Source organism: Condylura cristata, unplaced genomic scaffold (assembly GCF_000260355.1).
Source record: "Condylura cristata isolate star-nosed mole 26May11 unplaced genomic scaffold, ConCri1.0 scaffold00038, whole genome shotgun sequence".
Classification (NCBI taxonomy): Eukaryota; Metazoa; Chordata; class Mammalia; order Eulipotyphla; family Talpidae; genus Condylura; species Condylura cristata.
In genome coordinates, this window is record NW_004567139.1 from 7846671 (window position 1) to 7859915 (window position 13245).

The following is a 13245-nucleotide window of genomic DNA, read 5'->3' on the forward strand; positions in this document are numbered from 1 at the left end:
CCCCTCTCCAGGACTGTGTCCCCAGACCGGGAAACACAGCCGCCCAGAACCCGGGGTTCGAGCCCGCGCTCGCCGTGTGACCTTGGACGGGTTCAGCTGGAGGTCCCCCAATGTCCCAAAAGGGAGGCCGGCATCTCGGGATGTCCTCAAAGGGGCAAATGTGTCTGGTAAGCGGCAAAGCGCTACGGAGACCGAGGTACTATTTTTAAAAGATTTGTCCATCTGGCTGGAGACCTAGGAGGTTCTGGGAGCCAAGAGAAGGCAACTGGGGCCAGACATACTGGGGCCACCGGGAGGGACCAGGGGAAGCCGCTGCTCCCACTTTTTCTCTTCTTTCCTTGTTCTTCGATTGTCCCGGGGCTCCCCAGGCAGGGGACCTGCTGGTGGGGCCAGCAGAGCAGGCAGGCTGGGGTCCCAGGGCACCTGCGGCGTGGGCAGAAGGCAGAAGCAGCAGGACAGCCCAGAAAGAGAGATGGGTGCCAGGCCTGGCTGCCAACCCCCTTCGAGCCCCCAAGAGGCCCCCAGAGCAGGGAGCTGGCTCTGCAGCGCCACCTGGTGACGAGGGGGAGGCGCGACTGGAAGGTGACCCAGACCCCCGAGCAGGCACGCGTCAATCACTGGCATTCCATTGCAGTGGTTTTATTTCCATCATATTCCTGACTCGGTGACGGGCCACAGGAGAGAGGTGGGAGAGGAAGGTCAGCCTCACCTCTCCCCTCCCCTAATGCACACCAACAAGGCGACCTCTGGCAGGAGGAAGTTACTCAGAGGCCCCTGGGAGCGGCCGCCGAGGCCCAGGGCAGGCTGGTGAGGCAGCTGTGGAGCCCGGATGACCCTGGGCCCCCCTCCCATGCATAGCACTCCTCCCTCCTTGCCCTGCTGGATCTGGGCTCAGCGCCCCAGCAGCCGCAGCATCTCCTGGGGGTCCAGCAGCTTCTCCCTAGGCTTCCCAGCAGCCTGGCCCCGGGACACCTCCGCGGCATCCAGCTTCTCCCAGTCTGAGAAAGAGATGGGCTGGATCCCTGGGAAAGAGGAAAGGTGAGTCACTGCCTCCCCCAGACCAGAGCAGCAGTGGGGCCCGGGGTGGCCCAGTCCACCTCCCAGCACCCCATGTGTGGCCCAGACCTCGCCTGCTAAGCAGGGCCTCGATGGCCGCGTAGCCCGGCCGGGGGCCGGACGGCAGCAGTCCGGCCTGCAGGTCGCGCAGCAGAGTCTGGCCGGTGAGGAAGCTGTCAGTCATGGTGGTGGCAATGACGCCTGTGGGGCCCCTCTTCACCCAGCCGCTGCAGTAGAGGCCTGGAGGAGGGTGTGCAAAAGTAAGTGATCGCTGCCTGGCCAACCTGAGTCACCCGGCCACCAGCACATCCGTACAGCCGAGTCCTCCCGCCGCTGCCCACCACCTGGCCCCACCTTCTGACTCCGCCACCCTCACACCTGTCTCCCTGTAGTTGCCTGAGGCAGGGCGAGCCCTTCCCACCTCCAGTCAGGCCCTGCATAAGCCCCGCGGCCTGAACTGAAGGCAGGCAGGCTGTATTCAGACTGGAGCTCCTGAGGATGGGGCGGCCTTAACCGCCTACCCCAGCGCCGAGCACAGGGCCCATCCAGAGCAGGCCTCAGCAAACTGTGGGGCCAGCAACCCGACCCAGCAGGCCTGTCGGCTAGACAGGCCAGCCCTGAGCAAGAGGCCGCGCGGCCAGGCCCCACTGGCTTCTAGAACCTTCTCTGCACATCTCGCTGGAGGCATAGCCCAGCACCCCCAGCAGTTTGGAGTGTAGCCTTCCTCACTCTCTTACCTGGCACATCCACAACCCGGCCCTCTGTATTGGGGATGACCCCAAGTTTGGGGTCAAAGGGCACAGTGGGGTCGATAGGGCAGCTCTTGTACCCAACGCTGCTCAGCACCAACCCACAAGGGAGGTCCTCTGTATCTCCAGTGGGCACTGCCCGGGCGGTCTCACCAATACCCTGGGGGGGAAGAGTGTGGGCAACACTAAGCTGAGGCCGGGGAGACTTGAAAAAGGGGGTGTCTTTGGGTAGCACAAGACTCACCTCCAGTCTGGTGACTGCCAGACGGATGCCTGCCGCCCGGTCCCCACCTGGCGAGGGCAGCACCTGCTGTGGGCTTCGGAAAAAGCGGAGGCCCCAGGCGCGGGGGGCCGATGCCCAGCGAGCAGCCTCCTCCGCCGCTGGCTTCTCTGTGGCCGTCCGAAGCAGCAGTTCTGTCAGCCGCCTCCTGGGGCGGGGGGCCTCTGTCAGCGACACCGAACACCTCAGGGCTGCCGCTCGGTGACAGTCCTCTCCCTAAATGCCTGCCCGAGCCCTCTCCGACCTAGACGGTCCCCTCCCTAGTGAGCTGTGGGGACCAGGCCAGGGCCCCTGACCTTTGATTGTGTCCTGGAGGCCCAAGAAATCTGCAGAATCCAAAACAGGCCGGGTTCCTGGTAACTGAATCATCTCCCGAAGCTCCTTTGGGTGTAGGAATAAGGGCAGAGGTGAGGCCAGACCACTGTCCACTTCTGAGACCACCCCTGTCCTAGCCCAGGTGGGGGACACCCCTCCACACACATGGAAGGCAGCGAGTCCCGGACCCTGGCTGGCCCCTCCTCTTGCACCCCAGCTCACCCTACCCCACCCCCCAAGGGAAGGCGGCCCCTTCCTCTGGCCCCGGCACCTTAATGGTGAAGGCCACTTGCAGGGGCCCTCGTCGGCCCACTATCCACACCGTCTTCACCCGACTCTGCCTCAGTGCCGCCAGGGCAGCCTCCGTGATGTCCGTTTTCTGGCACAGAGGAGGGTTGTAAAAGGGTCCGATGTGAGGGGAGTGGGAGCAGGGCCAATGGCAGGGAAGGCTGCCTCTGATGAAGCATCCCCAGGGCCCTGCCAGACACACCGTGAGACTGCACCGGCGCCCCCCCTGGTGGTCAGACGGGGTGCTGCTGCCAGTGGAGGTCCAGCTAGGAACAGACCAGACCCACACTCAACCAGGTGGTCCCATGTGCTGGGCACATGGAAAGCCTGGCACCATTCAAGGGTGGGTGGGAAGGGCGTCACGCAAGAAGGGCAACATGGTGCTGGTCTTCACCGAGCTCCTAATCTGAGACAACTTGGCAAACACTCATGCACGAGTGGAAAACTGCAGGGGTCAACACGCTGTGACACAGAAGTCAGCAGGCGCGCGGGAAGAAGGCATTAGAGAAACAGCTTTGGTTAGGGCAGTCCCGGGAGGCTTCCTGGAGGAAGGGGCAACTGAACCAAGAATTACAAGACAAGTACTGGAAGATCAATAACTGGCAGGAGGTGAGCGACACGTGGTATGTACACGTGGCACACTGACCGCCTTTTTCAAAAGCCTAGCTGGGACAAGAGGGTGATCGAGGAGGTAGGAGTGAGACGAAGCTCTAGAGGCCGCATCGCACAGGGCCTCTGCCTGGGTGCCGTGGGAGCAGGCAGCAGCCCGGCCTGCAGGCAGGAGGCCCAGCCCTCGATGCTGTCCTGCCTCCGCACCTCCAGCCAGCCCCTCCCCACCCCCAACTCACCTCCAGGTGCTCAGCGGGGCTCAGCAGGATCCGGGCCACGTCCAGAGCCACGTTCCCCTGCCCCAGGATCACAGCCGTGTCACAGCTCAGGTCTGGCGCCAGCTGGAGGGAGAGGTCTAGCTGGGGTCTCCAGGTCTCAGCTCCGGTCAGGCCCACCTCAGTCTCAGGGCCCAGCTGTGCCCTCGGGTTGCCCCACATGCAGGAAGGTCCCCCCACCTGAGCTTCAACTCAACCCTCCTCGACATGGTCCCCTCTTCTCGGAGGTTGCCCCAGCTGGCCCCCTCCCCAGGTCGCCTCACTGGGAACCTCCTGACAGCAGTTCATCCTTTCCCCAGCTCTGGTGTCCAGGAGTGGCCCCCCCATCCCTGCCGAGGGGTGCAGAGGAAGTGGCAGCAGGAGTGCTCCCCACACTTACCTCCCGGTTCTCAGGAAGCCCGTTGTACCAGCCCACAAAGGCCCGGGCGGAGAGCACCCCCGGCAGCTCCTCACCAGGAATCCCCAGGGCCCGATGGGCCTCTGCCCCATAGCTCTGAGGAAAGACCAGCGCCCTCAGCGCCTCTGCGCCAGGCCCAGCACCCCTCAGGCTCCGTCGCCCAGAGGTCTGGCCCACCCCTCACTTCCCTTCTGCCTCAGCCTAACCTCCGCGGCTGCCCTGCCCGTGCCGCCCCCTCCCCGCCCAGCCCCCAGCTCACCAGCACCACGGCGTGGTAGGCCTCCCGCAGCTCGGCCACGGCCACGTCCCTGCCCACCACCACGTTGCCGTGGAAGGCACAGCGCTGCGAGCGGGCCGTCTGGGTGAAGGTGTTGACGACATTCTGCAAGCCCCCAGAGGCAGAGTGAGTGGGCGGGGCAGCTCCGGGGGCCCACCTGCGCCACCCTCACCCCACGATGTCGCTGGGATGGAACCTGGGTCACACCAGAGTCCCTGGGGTTCTTCCATGTGGCAGGGGCCCGCCCTTCTCTCCTCATGTTGACCCAAATCGCCAAAGCCCACCCTCCACGCCCAGAGACACTCACCTTCACCTCGGGGTGGTCGGGTGCCACACCAAAGCGCACCAGGCCGAAGGGCACGAGCTGCTTCTCGTAGAGGTCCACGTGGGCCCGGGGGTGGTGCTGGGGGGGGGAGGCAGCAGCCATGGGACCGAGGGGGAGGCTGGGCCCCTCCAGGTTCCCCTCTTCCCCGACAGCAAGAGAGCTCAGCCCGGGGGCGGAGGGCGCCTCAAGTCTCGGCGAGAAAGCAACGCCCACCAGCTGCCCGCACCAGCAAGAGGAGGGGCGGTACAGCAGACCCCAGCTGCCAGCCTCAGGCCCTCCGGCCACTGGAGGAAGTGGCAGCTGTCTCCGGAGCGTCTTCACCGGGTGGGTGAACCGCAACACCTGCCCTGCCCGAGCCTGACACTCGAGAAACGCCCGCCCAGTCTGACGACCTGAGACGCACCGCTTTGGGGTTCATCCCTGCTCAGCTCGCAGCTCCAGGCTCTCGTAGGAAAGGGGACCCGCAGGAAGGACAGGGAGTCGGCACGGCCAGGACTCGTGGGGCGGGGAGGGATGGAAGCACCCTCTCTCGGCCTTAGAAAGGCCATCATCTCCCCCACACTGTTGCTGTCATTGCTCCGGGGCACGTGGCCGAGCCTGGGCAAGGCACAAGGTTGGGGTGCAGCATAGCAGTCTGGGCTGGCTCTGCGCCCAGCCGGCCCCGGACCCTGTCAAGTCCCAGGACCCACCTCGGCCTCCGCCTCTTCCCTGCCCAGCACACGGCTAACAGGCCCACGCCGGCCCGGCCAGGGGCGTGGGGAGCGGGCAGAGGCGTGGTCGAGGAGCTGGGGCCCCTCCTTGTACTGAGGGGACTGGCTTTCGGTGGGGGGGTCACCCAGGACTGTCAGATGCGGGGCTCGGAGAGCGACCTGGGCGGGGCACAGCCCGGTGCCACGGGGCCCCAGCCAGTAGATCCTGCGCTGACCCTCAGCACACGGGGCCTGCTCGCTCCCCTCCTGCACCCACGTCCAGCCATCACCCTCCTCGCCTCCCCCCAGCCGAGCCGGACCCTCCCCAGCTGCAGCATGTGGGCGGTGCCCAAACCACCGTCCAGCCCCACTGAGCTGCACCTCAAAAAGGTCCCGCTATGGAGTCAACAGCCCAACGAGCAGGTGTCTGGGCAATCCCAACCCCGCTCCCAGCTCTGAACCGGAGCATCTCCGCACACAGCATCCCTTCCCGAGGGCTGCTCAGGGCCCAGCCCAGGGCTGAGCCACGGCGTGCACGCGGCTGTCACGTCCCCGCCGCAGCCTGACCCGCCTGGTGAGTCTGCGGCTCAGCCCGGAGGTCCACACCTTACGCAATCCAACTCTGACTGCATCGTCCACTCTTGCCTGCTGGACGCGTCCCTGTGGGTCCTGGGCTCTCTCACGGCCACCCTCAGCGCTAAGGCCACTGGACATTTGCACCAGGGAAGGCTGCTCTTCCTCGGAGCCTCCCCCGGTTTCCTCCCAACACATACATCCTCTGAGGCCCAGTACTGACCTCTCCCTTCCCGCGCTGCATTCCCTGGGGAAGAGGGAACTCAAGTTCCCCCAGACTTGCTGTGAGATTCCTCTCTCCTCCCGCCCAGATCACTCTCCAAGCCCCGAATCTGACACTCCTGGGTGACCCACCCAGCTGCCGCCAGTCCCCTCCGGCAAACCTCCGCCCAGTGTCCCCGCCACCTTCTCCACCTGGAGCCCAAGCCCGCACTCCGGCTCCCCGGTTCCCCTCCGCCCTATCGCATCAGCCCCGTCTCCCCCAAGACACCCCTGCCTCGCTGCCGCTGCCGCACTGAATGCCCCGCAGACCGAGCTCCCATTCGACCATGGGGTCCGGTCATCGCCACGCCTGGACCCCTCCAGCAATACAGGCGTTGGCCAGACACTGATCCGGGCCCTGCCTGTTGGATCGGGTCAGAGCTCACCCCAGTCATGGAGCAGGAAGCTGGGCAGCACCAAGAAAAACCACCAAGCCTGCCCCACTTCCCTCCTCAAGCCCTTCCCTGCCCACACTGCACACACCTGCCTTCCTGAACTCATCTGGCCCCAGGGCACTTCCGTTTCCAAGCCTCAACCCGCTCAGTGCCTGGACTCTGGCCTCCTACCAGCCCAGCCCGCCCGACATCTCTGTCCTTCAGACAGCAACTTGGACAGTCCCTTCCTTGGACAGTCCCTGTACAGTACCCCTGTACAGGACTTAGCCCACGTCTGGGCTCCCACCGGAGAGCCCTAGAATATGGTGCCCGCCTCTTCTCTGCACCCTGCCCCACCCCACATTACACCGTCAGGTCTCTGGGCACAGGGACCACACCTGCCCTGTTCACCCCACATTCCAGCGTCTGGTGACTGCTGGCTGGCTGGCCCAGCGTGGTGCTCAAGTGTCCTCCACCACCAGACTGCCTGTGCACGACCCAGCCAGCCGGGGACGGCGGACAGCCCCACGGAGCTTCCCACCGTGACCTGTGAAGAGAATCGTGACCCCTACTTCGCAGGCGGCCATGGGTGCGACGAGCCGCTGTGCCGACCGTGCCCGGCTCAGCCGCATGCCACTGCCCCGGTGTGCCACCTGTTCCTGCTGTGGGCACGGTCTTAGCCCGAGCTCCTGTGGACGTGGGCAAGGGCCAGCTCAGATCTAGCTCCCCAGATTTCAGGCTCAGCTGACAGCGTGCCCCTCCACACTCTCAGGATCTCCATCTCGCCAGCACCTCTGCTCCCGTCCATGCCCAGGGCCCACAGTCTCTCTCCATCCGTGGCCTTGCATTTCAGGGTGAGCCCTCCTCAGGGGGGCGTCTTGACTACAACTCGCATGAACCTTCCTCAGGGAGCACTTCGGACTGGCCCCACCTGCCCCGGCTCGTGCAGGCTACCCCAGCAGACCTAGGTCTGTCATCTCTGTTGCTTGGAATAGGTACCTCTGTCACTTCTCGGCAGGCGGACCAACACACCGCAGTCTCCCCGAAACCCTCCCTGGGCACTGGCAGCCCCCAGGCTCCAGGCGAACGGGAAGTTGGTCACCTTGCCTTCTAAGTATCTGCCTGCGTGCACGTAATTGATATATTTACATTCCTCTCCTCCTGTCTCCCCAGAGACACCCCGAGTCCCCGTCCCATGTCTTAGCCTAGGCCTCCCTCCTCCTGGTCTTCAGTTCTCTCTGCCTCCCTCTCACCAAGGCCAATGGAATCTCAAGGGTAACCAGTGGCCCTGACCACCAAGGCCAATACTGTAAGTTCTAGAACTCTGGCCTTGGGGGAGGCCAGTGTGGAGGGCAGAGAGCAGGCTGAGAAAACAGAGGGGTCTGGAGAGGCTGGAGCTTTTGGTGAGGAAAGTACTTTTCAGGTTACAGAGACCCCTGAGAAGAGGGGGATGTCTTGGGACAGAGGACGTTGGGGGACAGAAGACAAAGATGAAGACATGAAGAACAGGACAGAGTCATCCTGCAGGTCTGCACAAGCTCCCTGGAGGCCTAGCTGACCACGGCCATTCATCACTAACCATGCCCATGAGGCCAGCAATTTCTCTCATAGCCCAGTCTGGGGGACAGAGGCAGGTGACAGGTGTGTAGGAAGTGTCCAGTCCAGATGGGCTGGGAGCCCCATCCCCATTAGGGGTCCAGGAGTGGATCCTTTAAAATTCAAAGAGGTAGGACTTGCCCCTAGGGCTGGAGCAGCAGGTGAATTGGGGGGCGAACAGGAGGAAATGACTTACCTTCAGCAGGTGTTGGGCTGTGTAGAAGCCAGCTGGGCCACTGCCCACCACACAGATCTGGGGGGTCTGCTCCTGCGTGGAGAACTGCCGGTGGAAGCCTGGGGTCAAGAGAGGGAGGGAGAGGAAGGCCATCGATACGCCCTCCTCCACCCCCAATCAACCTCGGTGTCCACACTCATCTGCACCTTCCTTTTCCCTTCAAGCTTTGGCTCCCTTGCTTCATCTTACTCCCCAAAGGTTGTATCTTTATCGAGCCCTACACCTCACCCATGAGCTTACTACCCCGAGGACAGCCCTCTCAGCCACCTGTCACCTCGGACGTTGCCCTGTGCAGTACTTGACTTTCCTAAGTATCTTGCCCCCACGCATCTCCCCACATACCCCCATTTTATCACTACTAACCACAGCACTCTGTATTGCCCATACAGGACCCCAGCTTATTTTATAGACCCTTGTTTCACTTCTGGACTCCCCACTGCCCCCACAGACCTCCATATCACCCCCATTCACCCCTTCTCATACCTGGGGACATCATGGTCTCCCCTGTCATCTTTGTTGACCCCTGCCTCACTCATCTTAGGGGTTTCAGATCTCACCACACAGGCCCCACTGCTCCTACACACCAGCCCCATCTCGTCCTCACGAAAGGACCCCTCCATTCTCGCCCCTACACCTGGTGATCGCAGGCCTCCCCGCGCTCCTATCCAGCCCCAGAGGTGCCCTGCTCCTACTCGGGGTGCTCCCGGCGGGAGGCGGCCGAGTCCGAGGCCACGCTGACCAGTGCCACCAGCGCCAGCAGCGTGTAGCCATGAGTGGGAAGAGCGAGCAGCCAGCAGCTCTGAGACTCGGCGGCCGCGCTCCGCACCCCGCGCCGCGCCGCCCCGCCCCGCCCCGCCTCGCCTCAGAGCCCAACCACACGCGAGGCCCGCCCCGAACCCCGCCTCCCAAGCGCGCGGAACGCTGTTTGGCCGCTCCACCCCCGTCCTCGAAAGGATCACGCCCCCCAGAAAGAAGACCGCCCCCAGCCCACCCGCGGCCACGGGCAAGCCTCCCTCTGGGACTTCCGGGCTGTACGTGACTTAGTAAGTTTCTCCCCAAACGTCCTTCTCCCTCCCTCCCTCCAATGAGCTGGAGCCTGGGGGGTCGCAGGAGAACGAATCCTCATCGCTGTTTCAAATCCCTCAAGGGAGAAGCCAATCAAAAAGGAGTTTATTTTGATTAGCCCCCCCCCGAGGCGCTCGTCGCTGGCTGATGACGATTAGTAACCTCAGCCAATCACGAGTCTAATTCTAAGAGCGACTCCTCGCTCATTGGATAACATTCACTGGGCGGTTCCTGCCGGGAAGTAGTTGCCCTTTTCCGGATTCCCGCAGTCGCCGTTCGGCTCGCGCCTGGGGGCATCTTAAATCCTGGCGGGCTTGTCCCGCCTCGACCGCCTTCCTGTTCGTGGCCGAGGCCACCGGGGAGGAGCGGCGTGCCCCAGGTACTAAGATCAGAGCCGGGATCCTCCTCATCCTGTCCCGGGGCTGAAGTAGGATGGGGCGAGCGAATCGCCGGCAGGTGCAACATTTAAGAGGGTGTCAGAAACTGCAGCCTTCGAGTTAAAGAAGCGCTTAATGCTTCTTTTTAAATGACCGAAATTAATGAAAAGAATCTATAATTAGCAAAAAGTATTTTTAAGTGATAGGGTCGTGGTTATGGGACCCCCTGAAAGCCGTTTCTCCCGCCGGCTCTCCTGTCAGATACAGTGGAGAAGCCTCTGCTTTCCCACGCCGCGCAGGGCCCTTTCTTGTACCCCCGTCTTACCCCAACACTGCCCCATCATTACTGCTTCGTTTAAAAAAATTTTTTTGACAAGGGCGAAAGTCCCAAAACAAATTTGGTGTTAACGTGTAAAGCTCCTGTATGAAGGGGAGACCCAGCAAACTGTTACCTTTTGGCGGACGGGGCTTAATGCTTTACTAAAATGATTACCCTGTAAACACCCACTGTAGGGTAAGTGCAATGGTCAGGCTTTGACACCATTGGCCGCTGTGGCTGTCACCTGCGGCCTTAAACGCCAAAGGCGCTTGGGAGCGTGGGCTCGGGCTACACACGCCTGATGGTGGCGTGAGTGCGCACCTGTGCCTGGAGGCCGAAGCTGTAAGGGCGACATCACTGACGCAGGAAAATGGCTAGAGCAGACCTGCTCGGAACCGGGGAGCCATGGTACGAGAAGAAGAGGCCATAAGAGATCCCCGGGGAGAAGAGAACAACGTGGAGATTCTGGGGGGCTGAGGCCTGCCACACGGGGCTTGCCAGTGGGCAGTGGGCATAGAAAGAGCACTAAAGTCTGAGAAAGCCACTGAGGGCTTCGGGGCGCTCCTTTATCCGCCTGTCCAAATGCAGAGAGCCTGCCCCTGGTTGCCCAAGACACACAGCATCCCACCTGTAATTATCTTTTTATTGAAGTACAACAGTAACATGTACGCATTGGAATAATCACAAGATGTAACCACCTCCAGATCAAGTAGGACGTGACCAAGAGCCTCGTGCCCCGCCTAGTCACTCCTCGCCCTCCCATTGAGTTGTGGTTGTGTTTTTGCCAGCCCCCACTAGCTCAGGAGTAGGTAAACTATAACTTGTAGTTCAAATTCTACCCACAAGTCTGCCGGCTAATCACTTTTACAGTCTCAGTGAGCCTTAAGAATTGTAAAGAACAGCATTTTGTGATCTGCAGAAACTACCTAATTTTTGTAAGTTTTTTTTTTAATTTATTTATGCATACAGAACTGGGTACAAGCCAGAGGTGCAGGGACTTCACCAGACACAGAGTGGGGAGCAGAACAGGCAGATCGATGAAGCACACTGCTGAGGGGAGCAGCAAGTGGGTCCGGAGAGGTCTGCTGCGCCCTGTGGGTCACCTCTGGGGCCGGGGATCGAACTCACACTGAAGCGAAGTGGCAGGGGCCAGCTTGCGGTGCTGTGTCCTAACCCGTTGCGCCACCAGGGAGGGCCCATTTTTGTAAGTTTTATTGCAACATAACCATGTTCATTTCTGTGTCTTATCTATGGCTATGTTTGCACCTCGATGGCATGGTTGAAAGATGTGACAGAAGCCATGTCATCCACAAAGCCCAAGATGGTGACTCACTTGTCCTTTATGGAAAGTTTGTCAGCCCCTGCCCTGGACAGCGAACTCCTAACACTGTCTCTCCTGGATACACAGCGCCTGGCAAAGGATGCGCATAAAGAATGTCCTCATGGTCAGCTCATTTACTTCTTGCACATGGAAGGCAGAGATGGAGGTGCAGGATCAGACACCCCAGAAAGCCCAAGGGCTCCCTACCCAAAGGTTAAGAGCACAGTCTCTAGTCAGATACTAATTTGAATCCTGTGATTTAGAAGACACATGACATTGACTCTAAGCCTAATTTCATCACACACCAGTATGAGGGGAAACTTGTAAAACTTTGTTATAAAGATTAAAGTCAGATGGCATAGGTAAAGGCATTTGCCATAAGAACTGTGAGTAGAGCCCTCCCTGGTGGCGCAGTGGGTTAAGGCGTAGCACTGCAAGCGAGCTGCAGCCGCTTCAGTGCGAGTTCGATCCCCGGCCCGGGAGGTGACCACATGGCACCGCAGACCTCTCCTGACCCACCCGCTGCTCCCCTCAGCAGTGTACTTCGTCCATCTGCCTGTCCTGCTCCCCACTCAGTCTCTGGCGAAGCCTCTCACCACACCTGTCCCTCTGGCCTGTGCCACAGTTCTGTCTGCATAAATAAATCTTTAAAAAAAAAAAAAAAGAACTGTGAGTAAACATTGGCTATGGTCAGCAATAGTATCACCTTCTGTGTAACTAAATTAGACTTCCGGTCTCTGTGGGACCCTGAAGGTCTTCATTCACTCCTGCTACCCCCCTCCCCTCTCAAGCCCCAAGCAGTCTCAGTCCGCACCCTCAAAGTATCAGAATACTGAGCATCGAAGCAATCAAGTGATTGTTCCAGGTACAGATGGTACAGCCAGGTCTGGTTCCAGGGCCTTCACCCCACCCCCCAGCCAGGGCCGATCAATAACGACGACTCGCTGGTTCTGTATCGGGATGGTTTTAATTATTAGCCAGGACCACACAATGGGGCCTTTCCTGACATTGCATTTTTCATGTGGAGAATTAGCACTTTGATTAATCATACTCCCTGACCTTAAGGTCATTTCTGAGGCTAATGCATTTCAAAAGAGCAGCAATAACAGAGCAAGGCAGTAGGCTGGGGAGGCTGCCAAGCTGCTTCCCTCCCAGAGGGACTTGGATGCAAAACTGCCCTACCAGTCAGCCTCCCAGCAGGGAACAGATGGCACACGCAGGAGGGGGACTGAAGACTTGAGTGAGAAACTTCGGACACATGAGCAGGGTTAAGGAGATGATCACGTACCCCTGGGCCAGCAACAGTGGAAGTCACTACCCCACCTCCCCTAGGCCCTGCTGGAGCAAAAGGAGGGAGCTGTAGATACAGGCTAGGGAGGGTGCCCTGCAGGAGCTGCAGACTTTGGTAGAAAGCAGGATGGAGACACGTGGGGAACGAATCTGGAGGGCAAGTGGGAGCCCCCTGCAGAGCCACCTACGGCCATGCCAGAGGTGGCTTCTCCAGCAGGACTGGCTTGGAGGAAGCCATCACTGCTGCCTGGCTCCTCCAGCCCCCGCCGTCACAGTCAGGGTCTCCCCTCAAGGCAGTCACACTCAACGCGCCTGTCTGTTCAGCAGCAGTGAGTTGGCCCCGGGCACATCTGGTGAGTGTGGAAGACATCTGTATGTCCCAGCTTGGGCTGCTGGTGACTAGTGGGTCAGGCCAGGGATGCTGCTGAACGCCACATTGCACGCGACAGGCCCTGGGACAAAGGATGACCTGGCCACAGGTCGCAGGTGAGAAATCCTGTTTTGAACTGGGGGCTCTGGTTGCCTCTGTCCCATCCTCAGCCTCCAGCTCGGCCCTTCCTCACAGCCTCCTGTT

General features: G+C 60.8%; 1 protein-coding gene across 2 annotated transcripts; it reads right to left on the minus strand.

The window, feature by feature from the left end:
* Window positions 1–623: 623 nt before the first annotated feature.
* Window positions 624–9099, minus strand: FDXR (ferredoxin reductase). Of its 2 annotated transcripts, none has more exons than XM_004693479.2 (12): window positions 8992–9099; window positions 8261–8358; window positions 4554–4649; window positions 4229–4351; window positions 3952–4065; window positions 3537–3638; window positions 2672–2779; window positions 2382–2466; window positions 2050–2249; window positions 1794–1965; window positions 1126–1296; window positions 624–1022 (listed from the first exon to the last, which is right to left on the minus strand). In XM_004693479.2, exons 1-12 carry the CDS (start codon window positions 9068–9070, stop codon window positions 892–894), a joined length of 1479 nt encoding a protein of 492 aa, XP_004693536.1. In that variant the 5' UTR covers window positions 9071–9099; the 3' UTR covers window positions 624–891. The 2 variants fall into 2 exon arrangements, with proteins under 2 accessions (XP_004693536.1, XP_012588609.1); XM_012733155.1 differs by lacking the exon at window positions 8992–9099 and adding an exon at window positions 8783–8966.
* Window positions 9100–13245: the final 4146 nt, after the last annotated feature.

Excerpts from the sequence above, each read along its gene's own strand:
- FDXR (XM_004693479.2), bottom strand. The coding sequence starts at position 9,070 with ATGGCTACACGCTGCTGGCGCTGGTGGCACTGGTCAGCGTGGCCTCGG. Across the intron at positions 2,467-2,671 it reads AAGTGGCCTTCACCATTAAG|GAGCTTCGGGAGATGATTCA; the intron begins GTGCCGGGGCCA and ends CTACACCCAAAG. Across the intron at positions 1,023-1,125 it reads GGCCCTGCTTAGCAGGCGAG|GGATCCAGCCCATCTCTTTC; the intron begins GTCTGGGCCACA and ends CCTCTTTCCCAG.